Here is a 24,294-nt window from a genome sequence, read left to right as displayed (position 1 = left end):
TGGGTGCCTCTCACTGCCCTTTTTGCTCTACTTGGAATATGTGTCACAAGTTAAATTAAAACACACAAACAAACCAACCAAAAACAACTAACAGGCAAAACAACAACAACAACAAAAACCTCTTCCCCACTACACAATCCCTCCTGTCTGTAACAATTTCAACACCTTCTGTCGGTTTGAGTATTGGTTATGAAGTCTCAATTAGTGCCCCCCAGGAGTGATAAGTGTTTAGAAGTTGCAGCAGTGCTTAGCCTCAGTGTCACTTGGTTTCTCCTGGGTCCCAAGTCACCTGTCCCTCCCGCACAGGTGCTTTTACTCGTGAGGCTGTGTCCGTCTTTTCTCTGCTGTTCTGAGCGCCCTTCCTGTGGTGAGCAGCACAAGAAAAGAGCCTTCCCACAGAGTTAACACAGTTTGTTCTTTCCAAGTCTTTATCCGTAAGGTATCAGTGCAGGACACCCCCCACCCAACGAGAGACTCCCTGAGCCTCCCCAGGTGAAGCTCTTAACAGAGTTGCTTAATTACTTTGAATGGGCCTGTAAGTGCCTTTGATTGCTTCAGCTTAAGCCAAGCTAAGCACAAACCCGAATGCACCTCCCAAACCCGGTACAATTTCACTACTGACTGGTGAGCTCACAGATCTCCAGGCTTCACCCCCCCCACTCACCACAGAGGGGTGAAGTACCTCAGCTCCTACAAGGCACCCCTGTCGTCTTATCAAGGGTGGGCTCCGGCCAGTGCTTCACAGCCATAGCATTTCGGTGTTAATGAGAGGACGCATGTGAGCCGCAGCTTCCTCTGCTGCTGCCAGCTCTGCCTGGGGGGATATGGAGGCAGGCTCTGCCTGCCGTTCTTCCTTCTTCAAAACCCAATTGTGCCGCTTCTGCTCTGTTTTTAATCTGTCCTTAGGGTCTGCCACTTCGTCCTTTAAAGTTACTATATGCCCTTGCAGGGAATCTACCAGCTCCTGCAAGGAGGAAATGAGTTTATTCTCTCTCGTTTTGGCTTTGCTTTTCGTCTCTCGAAGCGGCCAAACACGCGCCCAAAACTGCACAGATGAAAGCTTTGCCCTTTCCGACTTGGCCCTGCCTCTGTCTGCAGGGCCACAATCTGCTCCTCACACTCTGGCAGTCACTCAGTGCTCTCGGGCCCAGCCCAGCCCTGCTACAGACGGGCGGGCACCCTGAGCTTCCAACAGACACAAAAGCCTCTCCACCTGGCCATTGCCTTGAAGGTGAAAGCTTCGCGGGGAGGTCACAACCACACAAAGGCCTTAGACCTCAAACATCTTCCCTACAAAAACCACTCACCGAAAGCTCACTCAAAACCACTGCTCCCTAGGCAAACGCACAGTAAATTCCTCCCGGGATCACCAAGTTCTGGCTTCTCGGAGAGGACAGTCACTCTGTTTCCCCAACTTTGCAACAAAGAAGCTTCTCAGGTTTAGTTTCCTGGAGTTCTTGGGGGGAACCTTTCCCCAAGAGGACTCACTTTACACAACAGTCTCAATTTTACTAGACTTCTTGTGGAGGTTACTCTCCTCAAGAGGACACACCTTTGCAAAAGGTCAGGCTGGGAGAGCCGGGGGTGTGCAGCCTGGAGAGGAGAAGGCTCCAGGGAGAGCTTCTGGTGGCCCTGCAGGGCTGGAAGGGGCCAAGAAGAAAGCTGGGGACAGAGTTCTGTGCAGGGCCTGTTAGCACAGCCCAAGGGGGGATGGTTCAGAACTCAAAGAGGGAGATTCAGGCTGCAGAGAGGAGATGTTGGTGAGAGCCGGTCCCAGGTTCCCCAGAGAGATGTAGATGCCCATCCCTGGAGCCAGAAGGAAGGAGAACCACAAATGGCTCTTCCCAGAGCAATCCTGCATCCCGGGATCTGAGCTCAGGCTCTGGGGATGCAGCGAGCAGCTCCTGCTGTGACTAAAGCCCGAGGCAAAGAAGGTTTGGAGTCCCTCAGACTCTCCCTCATCCCTCCCCATCCCTCCCCACGACACTGCCCCCGAATGCAGCAAGGGCCAGAGATTCTCCAGAGATCTGCTTTATTTGTTCAACTGTGCCCAGAGGCTGCCTCTTCCTTTTGGGAAGGGCAACGTGGGGCCCACGGGCACCACAGGGCATCTCCCTGGCTGCTCCAAGGAAAAGCTGCTGCTGCTGCTGCCCAGCAGAGAGCTGCAGGAGGATGGGATGCACATGGGGCTGGGAGTCCAACTTCTCTGCAGGGTCGTGGCTGCCACCTTGTTCCCTCCTCTGCTTTGCACCTGGGAAGCCACCACTGCCTTCTCCTCATCGCTGGCTGTGGCATGAAGTGAAGCTGTCCTCAAGGGGCAAGGAGCAGAGAGCTTTCTCTGGGGTTGGGTGCAGGGCAGTGAGGTCTGCTTCGGTCTGGCTGATGCTGGCTGCCAGTTTGGGCCTGGAGCAGCCTGGAGCTGGCAAACTGGCTTGGGAGCTACGGCAGTCAGGTGTGGGGGGATGCAGAGGGGAACTGGGCGAGAGGATTAAGGAGCCTCCTTCCTTCTGCTTGGCATCTCTCCACTGGGCACCTCTCCAAGGCAGGCATGTTCTCCAGCATCTCCCAGACACTCATCCTGGCCATGATGGCCTCGTTCCCTGGGGCCCACCACTTCACTATCTTCTTCCCTGCCTGGTTCTTTAGCTCAGGCTCCTCAGAGTCGCTGCTGGAGCTCCAGGGGTCCAAGGCAGGCATGTTCTCCAGCATCTCCCGTGTTGTCATCTTGGCCATGATGGCCTCGTTCCCTGGGGCCCACCACTTCACTATCTTCTTCCCTGCCTGGTTCTTTAGCTCAGGCTCCTCAGAGGAGCTGCTGGAGCTCCTGTGCTCCGAGCGTGGCATGTTCTCCAGCATCTCCCGTGTTGTCATCTTGGCCATGATGGCCTCGTTCCCTGGAGCCCACCACTTCTCTATCTTCTTCCCTGCCCTGTTCTTTATCTGCTTCGCCCTAGAGCAGCTGCTGGAGGAGCTCCTGTGCTCCAAGCGTGGCATGTCCTCCAGCATCTCCCGTGGTGTCATCTTGGCCATGATGGCCTTGTTCTCTGGGGCCCACCACTCCTTCTGCTGCTGCTTCTGCAGCTCTTCTGTGGCCCTGGGGTCCCTCCGTGCTGCCTCCTCTTGTGCCCTGCAGAGGAGACAGAGGAGACCTCGCTGAACCCTGGCCCCTCTGCTAGGAGCCAGGGGCAGCAGCAGCTGCTTCCTGAGCTGGAGCTGGGGGGCAGAGCGAAGGGCTGAGGGTGAGAGGTAGCATCTGGGGGACCTGCCCAGCACTCACCGTTGCCTCTCTGTGCTCAGCCTCGGCTCCTGCGCTCGTCCACGCACCTGCTTAGGATCTAAAGAGGGAAGGCATGGAGCCATCAGGCAGCAGCCCCCAGCACAGCAGCAGGGGGTTCAGTTTGCTGTGAGGTTTCAGCCATCACTGCAGGCTGCTGGGGACACTCATCCCTCTGCTCCTCACCTCTCTGCTCCTCACCTCCTGCTGAGTCCTTTCGCTGCTTTAATTCTTTCTCAGCCTTTCGCTGAGCTTTGGCTGCAGCTTTCTGCTCCTTCCTCTTACGTCTCAGCTTCCTTCCCCACCAGTCCTGCAAGAAGCCCCAGGAGCTGGGTGAGTCTGGAGCACCTCCAGCACCAGCCCACCCCAGAGTGCAGCTGTGACACTTACCAAGGCGTTCATCGTGAGGGAGACCAAGAGAATTGGCAGGAGAACAGACATGGGGTCCATGGCTGAGACGCTGGAAAGTTGGGAGCAGGGGGAAAGGGAATTGGGAGCAGGGGGAGAGGCAGTCCGGAGCAGGGGGGCAAAGGGAGTTTGCCGTTGCAGCGTCCTACCGCACTTGGAGTTTCCACAGCTGCTGTTGCAGACACGCAGGGAGCCCAGAGGCTGCACACGGGGCAGGGAGTCCAGGAGCTCCTGTAGGGGGACAGTGGCTTCCTCCTTGTCCCCTCCTCTGCCCAGCAGCCCCCCGCAGCCTTCCCCGTCTGGTATGGAAGCTGTGAGGCGCTGAGGAGGTGCTGAGCTGCTCCCTTTGAACCTCAGGCGTGGAAGCCCTGCACGGACTGACGGTGATGGGAACCCCTGGCCTGCAGGATCGGAGTGGAAGGGGAACTGGGTGAGAGGGTTCAGGAGCCCTCACACCTCCTTCCTTCTGCTTGGCATCTCTCCACTGGGCACCTCTCAGCAGGAGCAGCTCAGCAGGTGGTGGGAGGCAGCCGAGCAAAGCCTCTGCAGGGACAGGACTTACCTGTGTTGAAGAGCTGAAGCCCATTTCTGCACCCCACCAGTCCCCGTCCCTCCCCCCCGGGCTGTCCCCTAGGGGACCTCCTGCTTCTTCCGCTGCAAACAGGGGCAGCGGCGCTGCAAGCAGGGGCAGCAGCGCTGCAACCAGGGGCAGCATCTGCAGAGCCAGCAGCGAATGCAGCAGCTCTTCAGGCGGCTCCAGAGCCCAGCTTGCTGCGTGCTCGGCTTCCTCCCTGCACTGCTGGGCTCCTCTGCGCTGCTCTGTGCCCCGGCGTCACTCGCCCGGGCGGCTGCAGGCGCAGGCTGCTGCGGCTGCTGGCTACTGTCCTGGCTCTGCTCCGTGCCAGGCTCTGGGACTTAGACCCCGCCTGGGCTCGGCTCTTTGCCAGGCTCCTTCTGCTGCTCCGAAGGCTGGAGAGGCTGTTGGACATTGGAGCCTGAGGGAGATGCAGAGCTCTGAGGGGACTTGGCAGCGGAGACCCCCGGCATGGTCCTGGGCTCCTGACTCCTCCTCTTTGTTGCCCTGTTCCTGGCTTCCTCCTCCTCCTCAGAGAAGCTGCTGGAGCTCCAGGGGTCCAAGGCAGGCATGTTCTCCAGCATCTCCCGTGTTGTCATCTTGGCCATGATGGCCTCGTTCCCTGGGGCCCACCACTTCTCTATCTTCTTCCCTGCCTGGTTCTTTAGCTCAGGCTCCTCAGAGTCGCTGCTGGAGCTCCAGGGGTCCAAGGCAGGCATGTTCTCCAGCATCTCCCGTGTTGTCATCCTGGCCATGATGGCCTCGTTCCCTGGGGCCCACCACTTCTCTATCTTCTTCCCTGCCTGGTTCTTTAGCTCAGGCTCCTCAGAGTCGCTGCTGGAGCTCCAGGGGTCCAAGGCAGGCATGTTCTCCAGCATCTCCCGGACACTCATCTTGGCCATGATGGCCTCGTTCCCTGGGGCCCACCACTTCTCTATCTTCTTCCCTGCCTGGTTCTTTAGCTCAGGCTCCTCAGAGTCGCTGCTGGAGCTCCAGGGGTCCAAGGCAGGCATGTTCTCCAGCATCTCCCGTGTTGTCATCTTGGCCATGATGGCCTCGTTCCCTGGGGCCCACCACTTCACTATCTTCTTCCCTGCCTGGTTCTTTAGCTCAGGCTCCTCAGAGGAGCTGCTGGAGCTCCTGTGCTCCGAGCGTGGCATGTTCTCCAGCATCTCCCGTGTTGTCATCTTGGCCATGATGGCCTCGTTCCCTGGAGCCCACCACTTCTCTATCTTCTTCCCTGCCCTGTTCTTTATCTGCTTCGCCCTAGAGCAGCTGCTGGAGGAGCTCCTGTGCTCCGAGCGTGGCATGTCCTCCAGCATCTCCCCTGGTGTCATCTTGGCCATGATGGCCTTGTTCTCTGGGGCCCACCACTCCTTCTGCTGCTGCTTCTGCAGCTCTTCTGTGGCCCTGGGGTCCCTCCGTGCTGCCTCCTCTTGTGCCCTGCAGAGGAGACAGAGGAGACCTCGCTGAACCCTGGCCCCTCTGCTAGGAGCCAGGGGCAGCAGCAGCTGCTTCCTGAGCTGGAGCTGGGGGGCAGAGCGAAGGGCTGAGGGTGAGAGGTAGCATCTGGGGGACCTGCCCAGCACTCACCCTTGCACCTCTGGGGTCGGCCTCGGCTCCTGCGCTCGTCCACGCACCTGCTCAGGATCTAAAGAGAGAAGGGATGGAGCGAGCAGGTTTGGGTTGCTGTGGCTGTCAGCCATTAGCATCAGTGCAGGCTGCTGGGGACACTCATCCCTCTGCTCCTCACCTCTCTGCTGAGTCCTTTTGCTGCATTAATTCTTTCTCAGCCTTTCGCTGAGCTTTGGCTGCAGCTTTCTGCTCCTTCCTCTTATGCCTCAGCTTCCTTCCCCATCAGTCCTGCAAGAAGCCCCAGGAGCTGGGTGAGTCTGGAGCACCTCCAGCACCAGCCCACCCCAGAGTGCAGCTGTGACACTTACCAAGGTGTTCATCGTGAGGGAGACCAAGAGAATTGGCAGGAGAACAGACATGGGGTCCATGGCTGCGACGCTGGAGAGTTGGGAGCAGGGGGAAAGGGAATTGGGAGCAGGGGGAGAGGCAGTCCGGAGCAGGGGGGCAAAGGGAGTTTGCCGTTGCAGCGTCCTACCGCACTTGGAGTTTCCACAGCTGCTGTTGCAGACACGCAGGGAGCCCAGAGGCTGCACACGGGGCAGGGAGTCCAGGAGCTCCTGTAGGGGGACAGTGGCTTCCTCCTTGTCCCCTCCTCTGCCCAGCAGCCCCCCGCAGCCTTCCCCGTCTGGTATGGAAGCTGTGAGGCGCTGAGGAGGTTCTGAGCTGCTCCCGTTGACCTCAGGCGTGGAAGCCCTGCAAGGACTGCAGCACTGGGTCCCACTCCGGTCTTGCCCTCTTTTGATGTCCTTGGGTGCCTCTCACTGCCCTTTTTGCTCTACTTGGAATATGTGTCACAAGTTAAATTAAAACACACAAACAAACCAACCAAAAACAACTAACAGGCAAAACAACAACAACAACAAAAACCTCTTCCCCACTACACAATCCCTCCTGTCTGTAACAATTTCAACACCTTCTGTCGGTTTGAGTATTGGTTATGAAGTCTCAATTAGTGCCCCCCCAGGAGTGATAAGTGTTTAGAAGTTGCAGCAGTGCTTAGCCTCAGTGTCACTTGGTTTCTCCTGGGTCCCAAGTCACCTGTCCCTCCCGCACAGGTGCTTTTACTCGTGAGGCTGTGTCCGTCTTTTCTCTGCTGTTCTGAGCGCCCTTCCTGTGGTGAGCAGCACAAGAAAAGAGCCTTCCCACAGAGTTAACACAGTTTGTTCTTTCCAAGTCTTTATCCGTAAGGTATCAGTGCAGGACACCCCCCACCCAACGAGAGACTCCCTGAGCCTCCCCAGGTGAAGCTCTTAACAGAGTTGCTTAATTACTTTGAATGGGCCTGTAAGTGCCTTTGATTGCTTCAGCTTAAGCCAAGCTAAGCACAAACCCGAATGCACCTCCCAAACCCGGTACAATTTCACTACTGACTGGTGAGCTCACAGATCTCCAGGCTTCACCCCCCCCACTCACCACAGAGGGGTGAAGTACCTCAGCTCCTACAAGGCACCCCTGTCGTCTTATCAAGGGTGGGCTCCGGCCAGTGCTTCACAGCCATAGCATTTCGGTGTTAATGAGAGGACGCATGTGAGCCGCAGCTTCCTCTGCTGCTGCCAGCTCTGCCTGGGGGGATATGGAGGCAGGCTCTGCCTGCCGTTCTTCCTTCTTCAAAACCCAATTGTGCCGCTTCTGCTCTGTTTTTAATCTGTCCTTAGGGTCTGCCACTTCGTCCTTTAAAGTTACTATATGCCCTTGCAGGGAATCTACCAGCTCCTGCAAGGAGGAAATGAGTTTATTCTCTCTCGTTTTGGCTTTGCTTTTCGTCTCTCGAAGCGGCCAAACACGCACCCAAAACTGCACAGATGAAAGCTTTGCCCTTTCCGACTTGGCCCTGCCTCTGTCTGCAGGGCCACAATCTGCTCCTCACACTCTGGCAGTCACTCAGTGCTCTCGGGCCCAGCCCAGCCCTGCTACAGACGGGCGGGCACCCTGAGCTTCCAACAGACACAAAAGCCTCTCCACCTGGCCATTGCCTTGAAGGTGAAAGCTTCGCGGGGAGGTCACAACCACACAAAGGCCTTAGACCTCAAACATCTTCCCTACAAAAACCACTCACCGAAAGCTCACTCAAAACCACTGCTCCCTAGGCAAACGCACAGTAAATTCCTCCCGGGATCACCAAGTTCTGGCTTCTCGGAGAGGACAGTCACTCTGTTTCCCCAACTTTGCAACAAAGAAGCTTCTCAGGTTTAGTTTCCTGGAGTTCTTGGGGGGAACCTTTCCCCAAGAGGACTCACTTTACACAACAGTCTCAATTTTACTAGACTTCTTGTGGAGGTTACTCTCCTCAAGAGGACACACCTTTGCAAAAGGTCAGGCTGGGAGAGCCGGGGGTGTGCAGCCTGGAGAGGAGAAGGCTCCAGGGAGAGCTTCTGGTGGCCCTGCAGGGCTGGAAGGGGCCAAGAAGAAAGCTGGGGACAGAGTTCTGTGCAGGGCCTGTTAGCACAGCCCAAGGGGGGATGGTTCAGAACTCAAAGAGGGAGATTCAGGCTGCAGAGAGGAGATGTTGGTGAGAGCCGGTCCCAGGTTCCCCAGAGAGATGTAGATGCCCATCCCTGGAGCCAGAAGGAAGGAGAACCACAAATGGCTCTTCCCAGAGCAATCCTGCATCCCGGGATCTGAGCTCAGGCTCTGGGGATGCAGGGAGCAGCTCCTGCTGTGACTAAAGCCCGAGGCAAAGAAGGTTTGGAGTCCCTCAGACTCTCCCTCATCCCTCCCCACGACACTGCCCCCGAATGCAGCAAGGGCCAGAGATTCTCCAGAGATCTGCTTTATTTGTTCAACTGTGCCCAGAGGCTGCCTCTTCCTTTTGGGAAGGGCAACGTGGGGCCCACGGGCACCACAGGGCATCTCCCTGGCTGCTCCAAGGAAAAGCTGCTGCTGCTGCTGCCCAGCAGAGAGCTGCAGGAGGATGGGATGCACATGGGGCTGGGAGTCCAACTTCTCTGCAGGGTCGTGGCTGCCACCTTGTTCCCTCCTCTGCTTTGCACCTGGGAAGCCACCACTGCCTTCTCCTCATCGCTGGCTGTGGCATGAAGTGAAGCTGTCCTCAAGGGGCAAGGAGCAGAGAGCTTTCTCTGGGGTTGGGTGCAGGGCAGTGAGGTCTGCTTCGGTCTGGCTGATGCTGGCTGCCAGTTTGGGCCTGGAGCAGCCTGGAGCTGGCAAACTGGCTTGGGAGCTACGGCAGTCAGGTGTGGGGGGATGCAGAGGGGAACTGGGCGAGAGGATTAAGGAGCCTCCTTCCTTCTGCTTAGCATCTCTCCACTGGGCACCTCTCCAAGGCAGGCATGTTCTCCAGCATCTCCCAGACACTCATCCTGGCCATGATGGCCTCGTTCCCTGGGGCCCACCACTTCACTATCTTCTTCCCTGCCTGGTTCTTTAGCTCAGGCTCCTCAGAGTCGCTGCTGGAGCTCCAGGGGTCCAAGGCAGGCATGTTCTCCAGCATCTCTCGTGTTGTCATCTTGGCCATGATGGCCTCGTTCCCTGGGGCCCACCACTTCACTATCTTCTTCCCTGCCTGGTTCTTTAGCTCAGGCTCCTCAGAGGAGCTGCTGGAGCTCCTGTGCTCCGAGCGTGGCATGTTCTCCAGCATCTCCCGGGTTGTCATCTTGGCCATGATGGCCTCGTTCCCTGGAGCCCACCACTTCTCTATCTTCTTCCCTGCCCTGTTCTTTATCTGCTTCGCCCTAGAGCAGCTGCTGGAGGAGCTCCTGTGCTCCAAGCGTGGCATGTCCTCCAGCATCTCCCGTGGTGTCATCTTGGCCATGATGGCCTTGTTCTCTGGGGCCCACCACTCCTTCTGCTGCTGCTTCTGCAGCTCTTCTGTGGCCTTCCTGGCCGCACAATAAACTCCTGGCACTCACAGAAGCGTTTGGTGGCTCAGCTGTGACACACAGGTTCCTGCGCAGCCTTTCTGCTGCGTGCAAACAGCTCTCAGCGAGTCCCTGCAGAGGCATCTCACAAGGCTCTGCACTCACAGCACTTGGGCTTTCTCAGTGCCCTTTATTTCCTCACTGATACAATCTAGTCCCACTTTACCACCCCCCCAGATCCCCGCCCACACCTCCCCCCACCCCCCCCCAATCCCCCTCCGACGTCTGTCCTCTGGGAGCCTTCTTGCTTCTACTCCACCTAAAGAACCTAAAGGAACCGCACGGACCTAAGGGAACTAAAGGTGAGTGCCCTGCGGGAGCGGCAGAAAAAGGCTTTTGCCTGTCCCTGACCGAGCCTGCAGGGGAGGGAAAGGCAACTTCTTGCCTTGTCTCTCCCCATTCAGCACTCGGCAGACGCAGGGAGAAAGGAGTTTGGAGCAGAGGGAAGTGGACTTTGGAGCGGGGGGAAAGAGAGCCGGAGCGGGGTGGAAGGGGAGCCCGGAGCAAGGGGGGGGAAGGGGAGCCCGGAGCAAGGAGGGGGGAAAGGGGGAGCCCGGAGCAAGGAGAGGTGAAAGGGGGAGCCCGGAGCAAGGGGGGGAAAGGGGAGCCCGGAGCAAGGGGGGGGGAAAGGGGGAGCCCGGAGCAAGGGGGGGGGAAAGGGGGAGCCCGGAGCAAGGGGGGGGGAAAGGGGGAGCCCGGAGCAAAGGGGGGGAAAGGGGAGCCCGGAGCAAAGGGGGGAAAAGGGGGAGCCTGGAGCAAGGGGGGGAAAAGGGGGAGCCCGGCGCAAGGGGGGGAATGGGGAGCCCGGAGCAAAGGGGGGAAAAGGGGGAGCCCGGAGCAAAGGGGGGGAAAGGGGAGCCCGGAGCAAAGGGGGGAAAAGGGGGAGCCTGGAGCAAGGGGGGGAAAAGGGGGAGCCCGGAGCAAGGGGGGGAAAGGGGGAGCCCGGAGCAAGGGGGGGAAAGGGGAGCCCGGAGAAAGGGGGGGAAAGGGGGAGCCCGGAGAAAGGGGGGGAAAGGGGGAGCCCGGAGAAAGGGGGGGAAAGGGGAGCCCGGAGCAAAGGGGGGAAAGGGGAGCCCGGAGCAAAGGGGGGGAAAGGGGAGCCTGGAGCAAGGGGGGGAAAGGGGGAGCCCGGCGCAAGGGGGGGAAAGGGGAGCCCGGAGCAAAGGGGGGGAAAGGGGAGCCCGGAGAAAGGGGGGGAAAGGGGAGCCCGGAGCAAGGGGGGGAAAGGGAGTTCGCCGTTGCAGCGTCCTACCGCACTTGGAGTTTCCACAGCTGCTGTTGCAGACACGCAGGCAGCCCAGAGGCTGCACACGGGGCAGGGAGTCCAGGAGCTCCTGTAGGGGGACAGTGGCTTCCTCCTTGTCCCCTCCTCTGCCCAGCAGCCCCCCGCAGCCTTCCCCGTCTGGTAGGGAAGCTGTGAGGAGCTGAGGAGGTGCTGAGCTGCTCCCTTTGACCTCAGGCGTGGAAGCCCTGCACGGACTGACGGTGATGGGAACCCCTGGCCTGCAGGATCGGAGTGGAAGGGAAACTGGGTGAGAGGGTTCAGGAGCCCTCACACCTCCTTCCTTCTGCTTGGCATCTCTCCACTGGGCACCTCTCAGCAGGAGCAGCTCAGCAGGTGGTGGGAGGCAGCAGAGCAAAGCCTCTGCAGGGACAGGACTTACCTGTGTTGAAGAGATGAAGCCCATTTCTGCACCCCACCAGTCCCCGTCCCTCCCCCCCGGGCTGTCCCCTAGGGGACCTCCTGCTTCTTCCGCTGCCAACAGGGGCAGCGGCGCTGCAAGCAGGGGCAGCAGCGCTGCAAACAGGGGCAGCATCTGCAGAGCCAGCAGCGAATGCAGCAGCTCTTCAGGCGGCTCCAGAGCCCAGCTTGCTGCGTGCTCGGCTTCCTCCCTGCACTGCTGGGCTCCTCTGCGCTGCTCTGTGCCCCGGCGTCACTCGCCCGGGCGGCTGCAGGCGTAGGCTGCTGCGGCTGCTGGCTACTGTCCTGGCTCTGCTCCGTGCCAGGCTCTGGGACTTGGACCCCGCCTGGGCTCGGCTCTTTGCCAGGCTCCTTCTGCTGCTCCGAAGGCTGGAGAGGCTGTTGGACATTGGAGCCCGAGGGAGATGCAGAGCTCTGAGGGGACTTGGCAGCGGAGCCCCCCGGCATGGTCCTGGGCTCCTGGCTCCTCCTCTTTGTTGCCCTGCTCCTGGCTGCCTCCTCCTCCTCAGAGAAGCTGATGGAGCTCCAGGGGTCCAAGGCAGGCATGTTCTCCAGCATCTCCCGTGTTGTCATCTTGGCCATGATGGCCTCGTTCCCTGGGGCCCACCACTTCACTATCTTCTTCCCTGCCTGGTTCTTTAGCTCAGGCTCCTCAGAGTCGCTGCTGGAGCTCCAGGGGTCCAAGGCAGGCATGTTCTCCAGCATCTCCCGTGTTGTCATCTTGGCCATGATGGCCTCGTTCCCTGGGGCCCACCACTTCTCTATCTTCTTCCCTGCCTGGTTCTTTAGCTCAGGCTCCTCAGAGGAGCTGCTGGAGCTCCAGGGGTCCAAGGCAGGCATGTTCTCCAGCATCTCCCGTGTTGTCATCTTGGCCATGATGGCCTCGTTCCCTGGGGCCCACCACTTCTCTATCTTCTTCCCTGCCTGGTTCTTTAGCTCAGGCTCCTCAGAGGAGCTGCTGGAGCTCCTGTGCTCCGAGCGTGGCATGTCCTCCAGCATCTCCCGGACACTCATCTTGGCCATGATGGCCTCGTTCCCTGGAGCCCACCACTCCACTGTCTTCTTCCCTGCCTTCTTCTTTATCTGCTTCGCCCTAGAGCAGCTGCTGGAGGAGCTCCTGTGCTCCGAGCGTGGCATGTCCTCCAGCATCTCCCCTGGTGTCATCTTGGCCATGATGGCCTTGTTCTCTGGGGCCCACCACTCCTTCTGCTGCTGCTTCTGCAGCTCTTCTGTGGCCCTGGGGTCCCTCCGTGCTGCCTCCTTTTGTGCCCTGCAGAGGAGACAGAGGAGACCTCGCTGAACCCTGGCCCCTCTGCTAGGAGCCAGGGGCAGCAGCAGCTGCTTCCTGAGCTGGAGCTGGGGGGCAGAGCAAAGGGCTGAGGGTGAGAGGTAGCATCTGGGGGACCTGCCCAGCACTCACCCTTGCACCTCTGGGGTCGGCCTCGGCTCCTGCTCTTGTTCAGCCACCTGCTCAGAAGCTAAAGAGAGAAGGCATGGAGTGAGCAGGCAGCAGCCCCCAGCACAGCAGCAGGGGCTGGGTTGCTGTGAGGTTTCAGCCATCACTGCAGGCTGCTGGGGACACTCATCCCTCTGCTCCTCACCTCTCTGCTCCTGCAGGCGACCTCTCACTGAGTCCTTTCGCTGCCTTAATTCTTTCTCAGCCTTTCGCTGAGCTTTGGCTGCAGCTTTCTCCTCCTTTCTCTTACGTCTCAGCTTACTTTTCCACCAGTCCTGCAAGAAGCCCCAGGAGCTGGGTGAGTCTGGAGCGCCTCCAGCACCAGCCCACCCCAGAGTGCAGCTGTGACACTTACCAAGACGTTCATCGTGAGGGAGACCAAGAGAATTGGCAATAGAACAGACATGGGGTCCATGGCTGGGACTAAGAGAGTGCTGCACAGCACAGCTCTGCTCTGCCTGAGGCACTCTCAAGTCGTCACCACCACAAGCCCTCGGTGAAGATCCTCAGGGACCTTCTGGCTCTGCACACGCAGATCCCCCAACACTGCTGGGGGTGGCAGAGGCTGAGGCTGCAGTCTGCTGAGAGAGCACCAGACCGCGGCACCAACCGGCCACTGCCTGCTGCCACTGCGCCCTGCCGGCCTTTTATAGCCCAGGCCCCGCCCCCGCCCGCTGTGACGTCACGGGGAGGACACGCCCCCGCTCGTTGTGACGCCACGGGCCGGGGACGCCCTCGGAGCGCAGGCTGCAGACGCTGGAGCCTAGGAGCGGTAGCAAAGCGCCGTGAGAGGCAGCAGCCTGTCGGTGGGGGCCGTGAACAAACAGGGCTGTGCCGGAGCCGAGCGAGCAAGGCCAGGGATGGGCGAGGCCGGAAAGCGCCAGGAGCAGGGCAGAGGAGACACCGTGCGGGACGCGACGGTGCAGAGCCAACAGCTGCGGCACAGAGGCCTGGGGAAGACTCGCTGCTTCAGCCTCACGGCCGCAGAGCCCCCAGGAGCACAGCAGCATGCTGGCAGCTGCGGGAAGAACCGCGCCCGCGGGGCAAGTGTTTGGATGGCACTGAGCTGCTGCGCCCAGGTGTGCGTGAGGGGAGAGCGAACTCCTGCAGCCGCCCCCTTTTTGTTGTACAAAGGAGAACCTGACAGTGGCACAACCAATCATCATTAGATACACGGCAAAATACATAGTAGCAATTTCAGTAGCAAGACTATGATAAGTAATGCATAACAAAGCATTTTTACATACTACAAATAAATCCAATTAGTCCCCATCCCACAAAAGGTTTTATAAAAAATAAACTCGAAAGAGTGATCATAACTAAACAAAGCAATTCTAATGTAGTGACATTAACTAAAGTCATCCAAAGATTAATTTCTGAAAGCATAACGAAACGAACACATAATCCAACCTCCCCTATTCCCAAGATCACAGTAACTGCAACTTTCATCCTGGAGTCAGAGCTGTTGCTTTGTCCTTGTCTGTCTGATCTTCTTGAATCGGTCCCTTGTCAGGACGAACATATTTTGCTGGTATCCATCTAGGACCTGACTCTGTGGAAACACAAGCATATCCTTTTCCCCACGTTATTAAAGGATAAGGACCTTTGACTTTACCTGATTCTAGGTCACGAATTAAAACTGGTGGCTGCTCCTGAAGCTCAAAAAGGCTGTTATTTCCCAAATGTCGCACTATTGGTGGCATATCATCTGTCCTTGTGCAACTCAAAGAGTTGTAAACATAGAGTGCCTTTTGCAACCTTTCTTCAGGTGTCCCTGAAATCCCCCCTCCCCCATTTTGTTTCTGCAAAAGAGGATTCAAAGTCTGATGTGCTCTCTCAATGATAGATTGCCCTGTAGGGGAGTGTGGGATCCCAGGAACATGCCGAATTCCCCATGCTGACAGAAAGCTTTGCAAGAATTGAGAAACATAGGCAGGGCCATTATCAGTTTCAATAGCTCGAGGCACTCCTAACATGGCAAAGGCCCTAAGAAAATGCTTCTTTGCATCCTTTGCTTTTTCTCCTTTGTGACAGGAGGCAGATAATGCTCCAGAAAAGGTATCAACAGAAGAATGTACACATTTAAACAATCCAAAATCTGGAACGTGAGTCACATCTGATTGCCAGATTTCTCAGCTGTTTAATCCACGAGGGTTAACACCTTCGCTGCCTGTAGGCACAATGGTACGTTGGCAGTCTGGGCAGGATGCAATGATATCTGCTGCCTGCTGAGCAGACAATTCAAATTGCCTTCTTAAGCCCTTTGCATTTTGATGGAAAAACATGTGACTGAGCTTGGCCTGAGCCATTCGATCAGGGAAAGTCAAAACTGGTAAAGTTAGTAAATCTGCTTGGTGATTCCCTTCTGCAACAAATCCTGGGAGGTCAGTATGAGATCTAATGTGCATAATGAAAAATGAAGGTTGTCTGTTGTTTAAAAGAAAAATCGATTTCTGCAGCAAATCAAAAAGGTGAGGATTGGGAACATCTTTAAGTGCAGCAGCTTCAGCACGCATAACAATCCCTGCCACATAGGCAGAATCAGTGACTAAATTGAAAGGCTTATCGTGATGTAATTGAAACACACGTGTTGCTGCTGCTAGTTCCACTCTGTGAGGAGAGCCTGGATGTAAAAAACTTCTGAATTCCAACGTTGCCTATTAGCATCCCACCAAACTCTTGCTGACTTTTGTGATGTTCCCGACCCATCTGTAAAAAAGGTAATTGCAGCCAATGGTTGAAAGCTTCTCTTAGGTGCCTCTGCCAGAGCAAAAGATAAATGAAACAATTTGTGGGGTGGCAGGTGATTTGAAAACTGACCCACATACCCCTGGACTGCCACTTGAAACGGTAAAGAATTCTGCATCAGCCAGATGAAATAAGCATCTGTAAGCGGGGTGTAAATGACTGAACATTGTCTGCCCCTTAGGGTAACTACCCTATTCCTGGCTTTCATGATAATATGAGCAAACATTTCTGGCTGGGAATAAATAGTTTTTGAAGACTGATGAGGTAAAAAGACCCACTCAAGAAGTAGCAATGGAAAAGGGGAGCCTGGAGCGGGGTGGAAGGGGAGCCCAGAGCAAGGGGGGGAAAGGGGAGCCCGGAGCAGATGGGAAAGGGGACTTTGGAGCAGGGGTGAAGGGGAGCCCGGAGGAGGCAAATAAAAAGGAGTCTGAAGGAGGGTGAAGGCAGCAGTGTCACAGTGGGGACTGAGCAAAAGCAACTGCTTGGGCAATGCAGTGTGGAAAAGAAGTTCTTTGAGACACTGAGGCTGTTGGCCCAGCTGGATTCACAATCCAGGGATGAACAGGAGCTGGGAGAAAAAGGAATCCCAGCACAGGGGGGTTGGAAGGCAGCTCTGGAGCTCAGCCAGCCCAAGCCCACCCTGCTCCAGCAGGGCACCCACAGCAGCCTGCCCAGGAGCATAAGGGCCGGGGGGGTTGGAAGCTCTGCACACAAGGAGGCTCCACAGCCTCTCTGGGCAGCCTGCTCCACTGTTCTGCCATTCCCAAAGTCAAGAAGCTCCTCCTCGTGTGTAGATGGAACTTCTCATGCTCCACTTTGTGCCCCTGGCCCTGTCCCTGGGCAGCACTCAGCAGCTGCCAGCCCCAGCCCCTTGCCCCCCACAGCCCCTTCAGCTCTTGCTGAGCACTGCTCAGCTGCCCTCTGGGGCTGCTCTGCTGCAGGCTCCCAGCCCCAGGGCTCTCAGCCTTTGCTGCTGCCAGAGCTGCTGCAGGCTCTCAGCCTCTGCCCAGCCTGCCCTGGCCTCTCTGCAGCCCTTGCCAGGCTCTCGGGCACTGGGCAGCCCAGAGCTGGCCCCAGCACCGCAGCTGTGGCCTGGCAGAGGGCAGCAGAAGCTCCCCGCACTGCTCCTCCGGCACAGCTCCGCCGCTCGCCGGGGCCGGGGCCGGGGCCGGGGCGGGGCCGGGCCGGGCAGGAGCCCTCCCCCGCGCGCCGCTGCCGTTCCCGCCCGGGGCCGCCTCGCGCGGGCTGAGCTCTCGCCCCCGGGGGTCCGGCGCCATCTTGGCAGGGCTCCGCTGCGCTCTGCCGCCTCGGTGCCCGCTCTGCCGCCTCGGTGCTCTGGGCGGCAGCTCCTGAGGGGGCTCCGGGGCCGCCTCTGCTCCGGCCCTGGAGAGGAGGGGGCGCAGGCCGTGCTCGGTGCACGGTGCCCTCACCTGCTGCGTGCGCAGGGGCTCCCTGCTGGGCGCTTCGGTTCCTTCCGCGCCCAAAGAAGGAGTGGAGAAGAACCCCCGGGGCAAAGCAATCCACCGCCGACCGAGTGCAGCGCACCCTGCCTGGCCGCGGGCTCCCTGCCCCTCGCCTCCCCTGCCCCATGCCCGGGGACCTGCTCTTGCTGGCTCCCCACTGGCTCTGCGGGGCTCTCTAACGCAGCTGCTGCCCAGCAGCAAGCCCAGGCAGGGCAGGGAGCCGAGGGGCTGCACACAGCCATGGTGCCCAGCCCCAGCGCTTGCCCAAGCCCTGCCCAGCGCCAGGCTGCTGCTGAGGGCTGCGCTCCAGCAGCGCAGCAGAGGTGCTTCTGCCCCAGCCCAGGGATCTGCTCCTGTTGGATGCCCTTTGCTCCTCCTTGTTAAAACTGAGCCACCAAAAGCTTAGAGATCAGTTGAAGGAGCTGTGTTTTGGCAAGCCAGGAGCAGCGCTGGGCGCAGGGAGTTCAGCTCTGCAGCTGCACACTGCACACATGCGGCTGCAGGAGTTTTGTGTCCTGCTCACACACACACTCACAGAGCAGTTCAATGCATAGTCAGACACTGCCCGAGGAGTTGGTGGGTTTTCCTGGAGCTGTCGGGCATGCCTGCTAATCCTCCTGAGGGTCTCTCTGGCAGCCGTGAGGCTGAAGTAAGGAGTCTTCCTCAGGTGTCTTTGTGACTCGGCTATTTGCATCTGCACACCTGCGTGCTTTATGGTCTCTTACCTACCCTGCTCATGGTGTTTTCTGTTATGGTTCATCCCTGGCCTTGCTCAGTGAGCTCTGGCACACCCCTGTCATAAATAACAGACACAAACTGGCGTTCATGCATGTCATCAATAACAGACACAAACTGGCGTTCATGCATGTCATCTATAACAGACACAAACTGGTGTTCATGCATGTCATCTATAACAGACACAAACTGGTGTTCATGCATGTCATCTATAACAGACACAAACTGGTGTTCATGCATGTCATCTATAACAGACACAAACTGGTGTTCATGCATGTCATCAATAACAGACACAAACTGGCGTTCATGCATGTCATCAATAACAGACACAAACTGGCGTTCATGCATGTCATCTATAACAGACACAAACTGGAGCTCCAGGGGTCCAAGGCAGGCATGTTCTCCAGCATCTCCCGTGTTGTCATCTTGGCCATGATGGCCTCGTTCCCTGGGGCCCACCACTTCACTATCTTCTTCCCTGCCTGGTTCTTTAGCTCAGGCTCCTCAGAGTCGCTGCTGGAGCTCCAGGGGTCCAAGGCAGGCATGTTCTCCAGCATCTCCCGTGTTGTCATCTTGGCCATGATGGCCTCGTTCCCTGGGGCCCACCACTTCTCTATCTTCTTCCCTGCCTGGTTCTTTAGCTCAGGCTCCTCAGAGTCGCTGCTGGAGCTCCAGGGGTCCAAGGCAGGCATGTTCTCCAGCATCTCCCGTGTTGTCATCTTGGCCATGATGGCCTCGTTCCCTGGGGCCCACCACTTCTCTATCTTCTTCCCTGCCTGGTTCTTTAGCTCAGGCTCCTCAGAGTCGCTGCTGGAGCTCCAGGGGTCCAAGGCAGGCATGTTCTCCAGCATCTCCCGTGTTGTCATCTTGGCCATGATGGCCTCGTTCCCTGGGGCCCACCACTTCACTATCTTCTTCCCTGCCTGGTTCTTTAGCTCAGGCTCCTCAGAGGAGCTGCTGGAGCTCCTGTGCTCCGAGCGTGGCATGTTCTCCAGCATCTCCCGTGTTGTCATCTTGGCCATGATGGCCTCGTTCCCTGGAGCCCACCACTTCTCTATCTTCTTCCCTGCCCTGTTCTTTATCTGCTTCGCCCTAGAGCAGCTGCTGGAGGAGCTCCTGTGCTCCGAGCCTGGCATGTCCTCCAGCATCTCCCCTGGTGTCATCTTAGGCATGATGGCCTTGTTCTCTGGGGCCCACCACTCCTTCTGCTGCTGCTTCTGCAGCTCTTCTGTGGCCCTGGGGTCCCTCCGTGCTGCCTCCTCTTGTGCCCTGCAGAGGAGACAGAGGAGACCTCGCTGAACCCTGGCCCCTCTGCTAGGAGCCAGGGGCAGCAGCAGCTGCTTCCTGAGCTGGAGCTGGGGGGCAGAGCGAAGGGCTGAGGGTGAGAGGTAGCATCTGGGGGACCTGCCCAGCACTCACCCTTGCACCTCTGGGGTCAGCCTCGGCTCCTGCGCTCGTCCACGCACCTGCTCAGGATCTAAAGAGAGAAGGGATGGAGTGAGCAGGTTTGGGTTGCTGTGGCTGTCAGCCATTAGCATCAGTGCAGGCTGCTGGGGACACTCATCCCTCTGCTCCTCACCTCTCTGCTGAGTCCTTTTGCTGCATTAATTCTTTCTCAGCCTTTCGCTGAGCTTTCGCTGCAGCTTTCTGCTCCTTCCTCTTATGCCTCAGCTTCCTTCCCCACCAGTCCTGCAAGAAGCCCCAGGAGCTGGGTGAGTCTGGAGCACCTCCAGCACCAGCCCACCCCAGAGTGCAGCTGTGACACTTACCAAGGTGTTCATCGTGAGGGAGACCAAGAGAATTGGCAGGAGAACAGACATGGGGTCCATGGCTGCGACGCTGGAGAGTTGGGAGCAGGGGGAAAGGGAATTAGGAGCAGGGGGAGAGGCAGTCCGGAGCAGGGGGGCAAAGGGAGTTTGCCGTTGCAGCGTCCTACCGCACTTGGAGTTTCCACAGCTGCTGTTGCAGACACGCAGGGAGCCCAGAGGCTGCACACGGGGCAGGGAGTCCAGGAGCTCCTGTAGGGGGACAGTGGCTTCCTCCTTGTCCCCTCCTCTGCCCGTCAGCCCCCCGCAGCCTTCCCCGTCTGGTATGGAAGCTGTGAGGCGCTGAGGAGGTTCTGAGCTGCTCCCGTTGACCTCAGGCGTGGAAGCCCTGCACAGACTGACGGTGATGGGAACCCCTGGCCTGCAGGATCGGAGTGGAAGGGGAACTGGGTGAGAGGGTTCAGGAGCCCTCACACCTCCTTCCTTCTGCTTGGCATCTCTCCACTGGGCACCTCTCAGCAGGAGCAGCTCAGCAGGTGGTGGGAGGCAGCCGAGCAAAGCCTCTGCAGGGACAGGACTTACCTGTGTTGAAGAGATGAAGCCCATTTCTGCACCCCACCAGTCCCCGTCCCTCCCCCCCGGGCTGTCCCCTAGGGGACCTCCTGCTTCTTCCGCTGCCAACAGGGGCAGCGGCGCTGCAAGCAGGGGCAGCAGCGCTGCAACCAGGGGCAGCATCTGCAGAGCCAGCAGCGAATGCAGCAGCTCTTCAGGCGGCTCCAGAGCCCAGCTTGCTGCGTGCTCGGCTTCCTCCCTGCACTGCTGGGCTCCTCTGCGCTGCTCTGTGCCCCGGCGTCACTCGCCCGGGCGGCTGCAGGCGCAGGCTGCTGCGGCTGCTGGCTACTGTCCTGGCTCTGCTCCGTGCCAGGCTCTGGGACTTAGACCCCGCCTGGGCTCGGCTCTTTGCCAGGCTCCTTCTGCTGCTCCGAAGGCTGGAGAGGCTGTTGGACATTGGAGCCTGAGGGAGATGCAGAGCTCTGAGGGGACTTGGCAGCGGAGACCCCCTGCATGGTCCTGGGCTCCTGACTCCTCCTCTTTGTTGCCCTGTTCCTGGCTTCCTCCTCCTCCTCAGAGAAGCTGATGGAGCTCCAGGGGTCCAAGGCAGGCATGTTCTCCAGCATCTCCCGTGTTGTCATCTTGGCCATGATGGCCTCGTTCCCTGGGGCCCACCACTTCTCTATCTTCTTCCCTGCCTGGTTCTTTAGCTCAGGCTCCTCAGAGTCGCTGCTGGAGCTCCAGGGGTCCAAGGCAGGCATGTTCTCCAGCATCTCCCGTGTTGTCATCTTGGCCATGATGGCCTCGTTCCCTGGGGCCCACCACTTCTCTATCTTCTTCCCTGCCTGGTTCTTTAGCTCAGGCTCCTCAGAGTCGCTGCTGGAGCTCCAGGGGTCCAAGGCAGGCATGTTCTCCAGCATCTCCCGTGTTGTCATCTTGGCCATGATGGCCTCGTTCCCTGGGGCCCACCACTTCTCTATCTTCTTCCCTGCCTGGTTCTTTAGCTCAGGCTCCTCAGAGTCGCTGCTGGAGCTCCAGGGGTCCAAGGCAGGCATGTTCTCCAGCATCTCCCGTGTTGTCATCTTGGCCCTGATGGCCTCGTTCCCTGGGGCCCACCACTTCACTATCTTCTTCCCTGCCTGGTTCTTTAGCTCAGGCTCCTCAGAGGAGCTGCTGGAGCTCCTGTGCTCCGAGTGTGGCATGTTCTCCAGCATCTCCCGTGTTGTCATCTTGGCCATGATGGCCTCGTTCCCTGGAGCCCACCACTTCTCTATCTTCTTCCCTGCCCTGTTCTTTATCTGCTTCGCCCTAGAGCAGCTGCTGGAGGAGCTCCTGTGCTCCGAGCCTGGCATGTTCTCCAGCATCTCCCCTGGTGTCATCTTAGGCATGATGGCCTTGTTCTCTGGGGCCCACCACTCCTTCTGCTGCTGCTTCTGCAGCTCTTCTGTGGCCCTGGGGTCCCTCCGTGCTGCCTCCTCTTGTGCCCTGCAGAGGAGACAGAGGAGACCTCGCTGAACCCTGGCCCCTCTGCTAGGAGCCAGGGGCAGCAGCAGCTCCTTCCTGAGCTGGAGCTGGGGGGCAGAGCGAAGGGCTGAGGGTGAGAGGTAGCATCTGGGGGACCTGCCCAGCACTCACCCTTGCACCTCTGGGGTCGGCCTCGGCTCCTGCGCTCGTCCACGCACCTGCTCAGGATCTAAAGAGAGAAGGGATGGAGTGAGCAGGTTTGGGTTGCTGTGGCTGTCAGCCATTAGCATCAGTGCAGGCTGCTGGGGACACTCATCCCTCTGCTCCTCACCTCTCTGCTGAGTCCTTTTGCTGCATTAATTCTTGCTCAGCCTTTCGCTGAGCTTTGGCTGCAGCTTTCTGCTCCTTCCTCTTATGCCTCAGCTTCCTTCCCCATCAGTCCTGCAAGAAGCCCCAGGAGCTGGGTGAGTCTGGAGCACCTCCAGCACCAGCCCACCCCAGAGTGCAGCTGTGACACTTACCAAGGTGTTCATCGTGAGGGAGACCAAGAGAATTGGCAGGAGAACAGACATGGGGTCCATGGCTGCGACGCTGGAGAGTTGGGAGCAGGGGGAAAGGGAATTGGGAGCAGGGGGAGAGGCAGTCCGGAGCAAGGGGGGGAGAGGGAGTTTGCCGTTGCAGCGTCCTACCGCACTTGGAGTTTCCACAGCTGCTGTTGCAGACACGCAGGGAGCCCAGAGGCTGCACACGGGGCAGGGAGTCCAGGAGCTCCTGTAGGGGGACAGTGGCTTCCTCCTTGTCCCCTCCTCTGCCCAGCAGCCCCCCGCAGCCTTCCCCGTCTGGTATGGAAGCTGTGAGGCGCTGAGGAGGTTCTGAGCTGCTCCCGTTGACCTCAGGCGTGGAAGCCCTGCAAGGACTGCAGCACTGGGTCCCACTCCGGTCTTGCCCTCTTTTGATGTCCTTGGGTGCCTCTCACTGCCCTTTTTGCTCTACTTGGAATATGTGTCACAAGTTAAATTAAAACACACAAACAAACCAACCAAAAACAACTAACAGGCAAAACAACAACAACAACAAAAACCTCTTCCCCACTACACAATCCCTCCTGTCTGTAACAATTTCAACACCTTCTGTCGGTTTGAGTATTGGTTATGAAGTCTCAATTAGTGCCCCCCCAGGAGTGATAAGTGTTTAGAAGTTGCAGCAGTGCTTAGCCTCAGTGTCACTTGGTTTCTCCTGGGTCCCAAGTCACCTGTCCCTCCCGCACAGGTGCTTTTACTCGTGAGGCTGTGTCCGTCTTTTCTCTGCTGTTCTGAGCGCCCTTCCTGTGGTGAGCAGCACAAGAAAAGAGCCTTCCCACAGAGTTAACCAAGTTTGTTCTTTCCAAGTCTTTATCCGTAAGGTATCAGTGCAGGACACCCCCCACCCAACGAGAGACTCCCTGAGCCTCCCCAGGTGAAGCTCTTAACAGAGTTGCTTAATTACTTTGAATGGGCCTGTAAGTGCCTTTGATTGCTTCAGCTTAAGCCAAGCTAAGCACAAACCCGAATGCACCTCCCAAACCCGGTACAATTTCACTACTGACTGGTGAGCTCACAGATCTCCAGGCTTCACCCCCCCCACTCACCACAGAGGGGTGAAGTACCTCAGCTCCTACAAGGCACCCCTGTCGTCTTATCAAGGGTGGGCTCCGGCCAGTGCTTCACAGCCATAGCATTTCGGTGTTAATGAGAGGACGCATGTGAGCCGCAGCTTCCTCTGCTGCTGCCAGCTCTGCCTGGGGGGATATGGAGGCAGGCTCTGCCTGCCGTTCTTCCTTCTTCAAAACCCAATTGTGCCGCTTCTGCTCTGTTTTTAATCTGTCCTTAGGGTCTGCCACTTCGTCCTTTAAAGTTACTATATGCCCTTGCAGGGAATCTACCAGCTCCTGCAAGGAGGAAATGAGTTTATTCTCTCTCGTTTTGGCTTTGCTTTTCGTCTCTCGAAGCGGCCAAACACGCACCCAAAACTGCACAGATGAAAGCTTTGCCCTTTCCGACTTGGCCCTGCCTCTGTCTGCAGGGCCACAATCTGCTCCTCACACTCTGGCAGTCACTCAGTGCTCTCGGGCCCAGCCCAGCCCTGCTACAGACGGGCGGGCACCCTGAGCTTCCAACAGACACAAAAGCCTCTCCCCCTGGCCATTGCCTTGAAGGTGAAAGCTTCGCGGGGAGGTCACAACCACACAAAGGCCTTAGACCTCAAACATCTTCCCTACAAAAACCACTCACCGAAAGCTCACTCAAAACCACTGCTCCCTAGGCAAACGCACAGTAAATTCCTCCCGGGATCCCCAAGTTCTGGCTTCTCGGAGAGGACAGTCACTCTGTTTCCCCAACTTTGCAACAAAGAAGCTTCTCAGGTTTAGTTTCCTGGAGTTCTTGGGGGGAACCTTTCCCCAAGAGGACTCACTTTACACAACAGTCTCAATTTTACTAGACTTCTTGTGGAGGTTACTCTCCTCAAGAGGACACACCTTTGCAAAAGGTCAGGCTGGGAGAGCCGGGGGTGTGCAGCCTGGAGAGGAGAAGGCTCCAGGGAGAGCTTCGGGTGGCCCTGCAGGGCTGGAAGGGGCCAAGAAGAAAGCTGGGGACAGAGTTCTG

The 24,294-nt window shown here is 58.1% G+C and overlaps 1 protein-coding gene across 1 annotated transcript; it reads right to left on the bottom strand.

Annotated features, from left to right (window-relative positions):
* Positions 1-10,975: 10,975 nt before the first annotated feature.
* Positions 10,976-14,202, bottom strand: LOC135175840 (phostensin-like). Its single transcript, XM_064144176.1, has 5 exons — positions 13,280-14,202; positions 13,070-13,199; positions 12,889-12,946; positions 11,431-12,738; positions 10,976-11,269 (listed from the first exon to the last, which is right to left on the bottom strand). Exons 1-4 carry the CDS (start codon positions 13,337-13,339, stop codon positions 11,499-11,501), a joined length of 1,488 nt encoding a protein of 495 aa, XP_064000246.1. The 5' UTR covers positions 13,340-14,202; the 3' UTR covers positions 10,976-11,269; positions 11,431-11,498.
* Positions 14,203-24,294: the final 10,092 nt, after the last annotated feature.

The sequence above is a fragment of the Pogoniulus pusillus genome, chromosome 6, assembly GCF_015220805.1.
Source record: "Pogoniulus pusillus isolate bPogPus1 chromosome 6, bPogPus1.pri, whole genome shotgun sequence".
Lineage (NCBI taxonomy): Eukaryota > Metazoa > Chordata > Aves > Piciformes > Lybiidae > Pogoniulus > Pogoniulus pusillus.
This window is presented reverse-complemented; position numbering and strand designations above follow the sequence as displayed.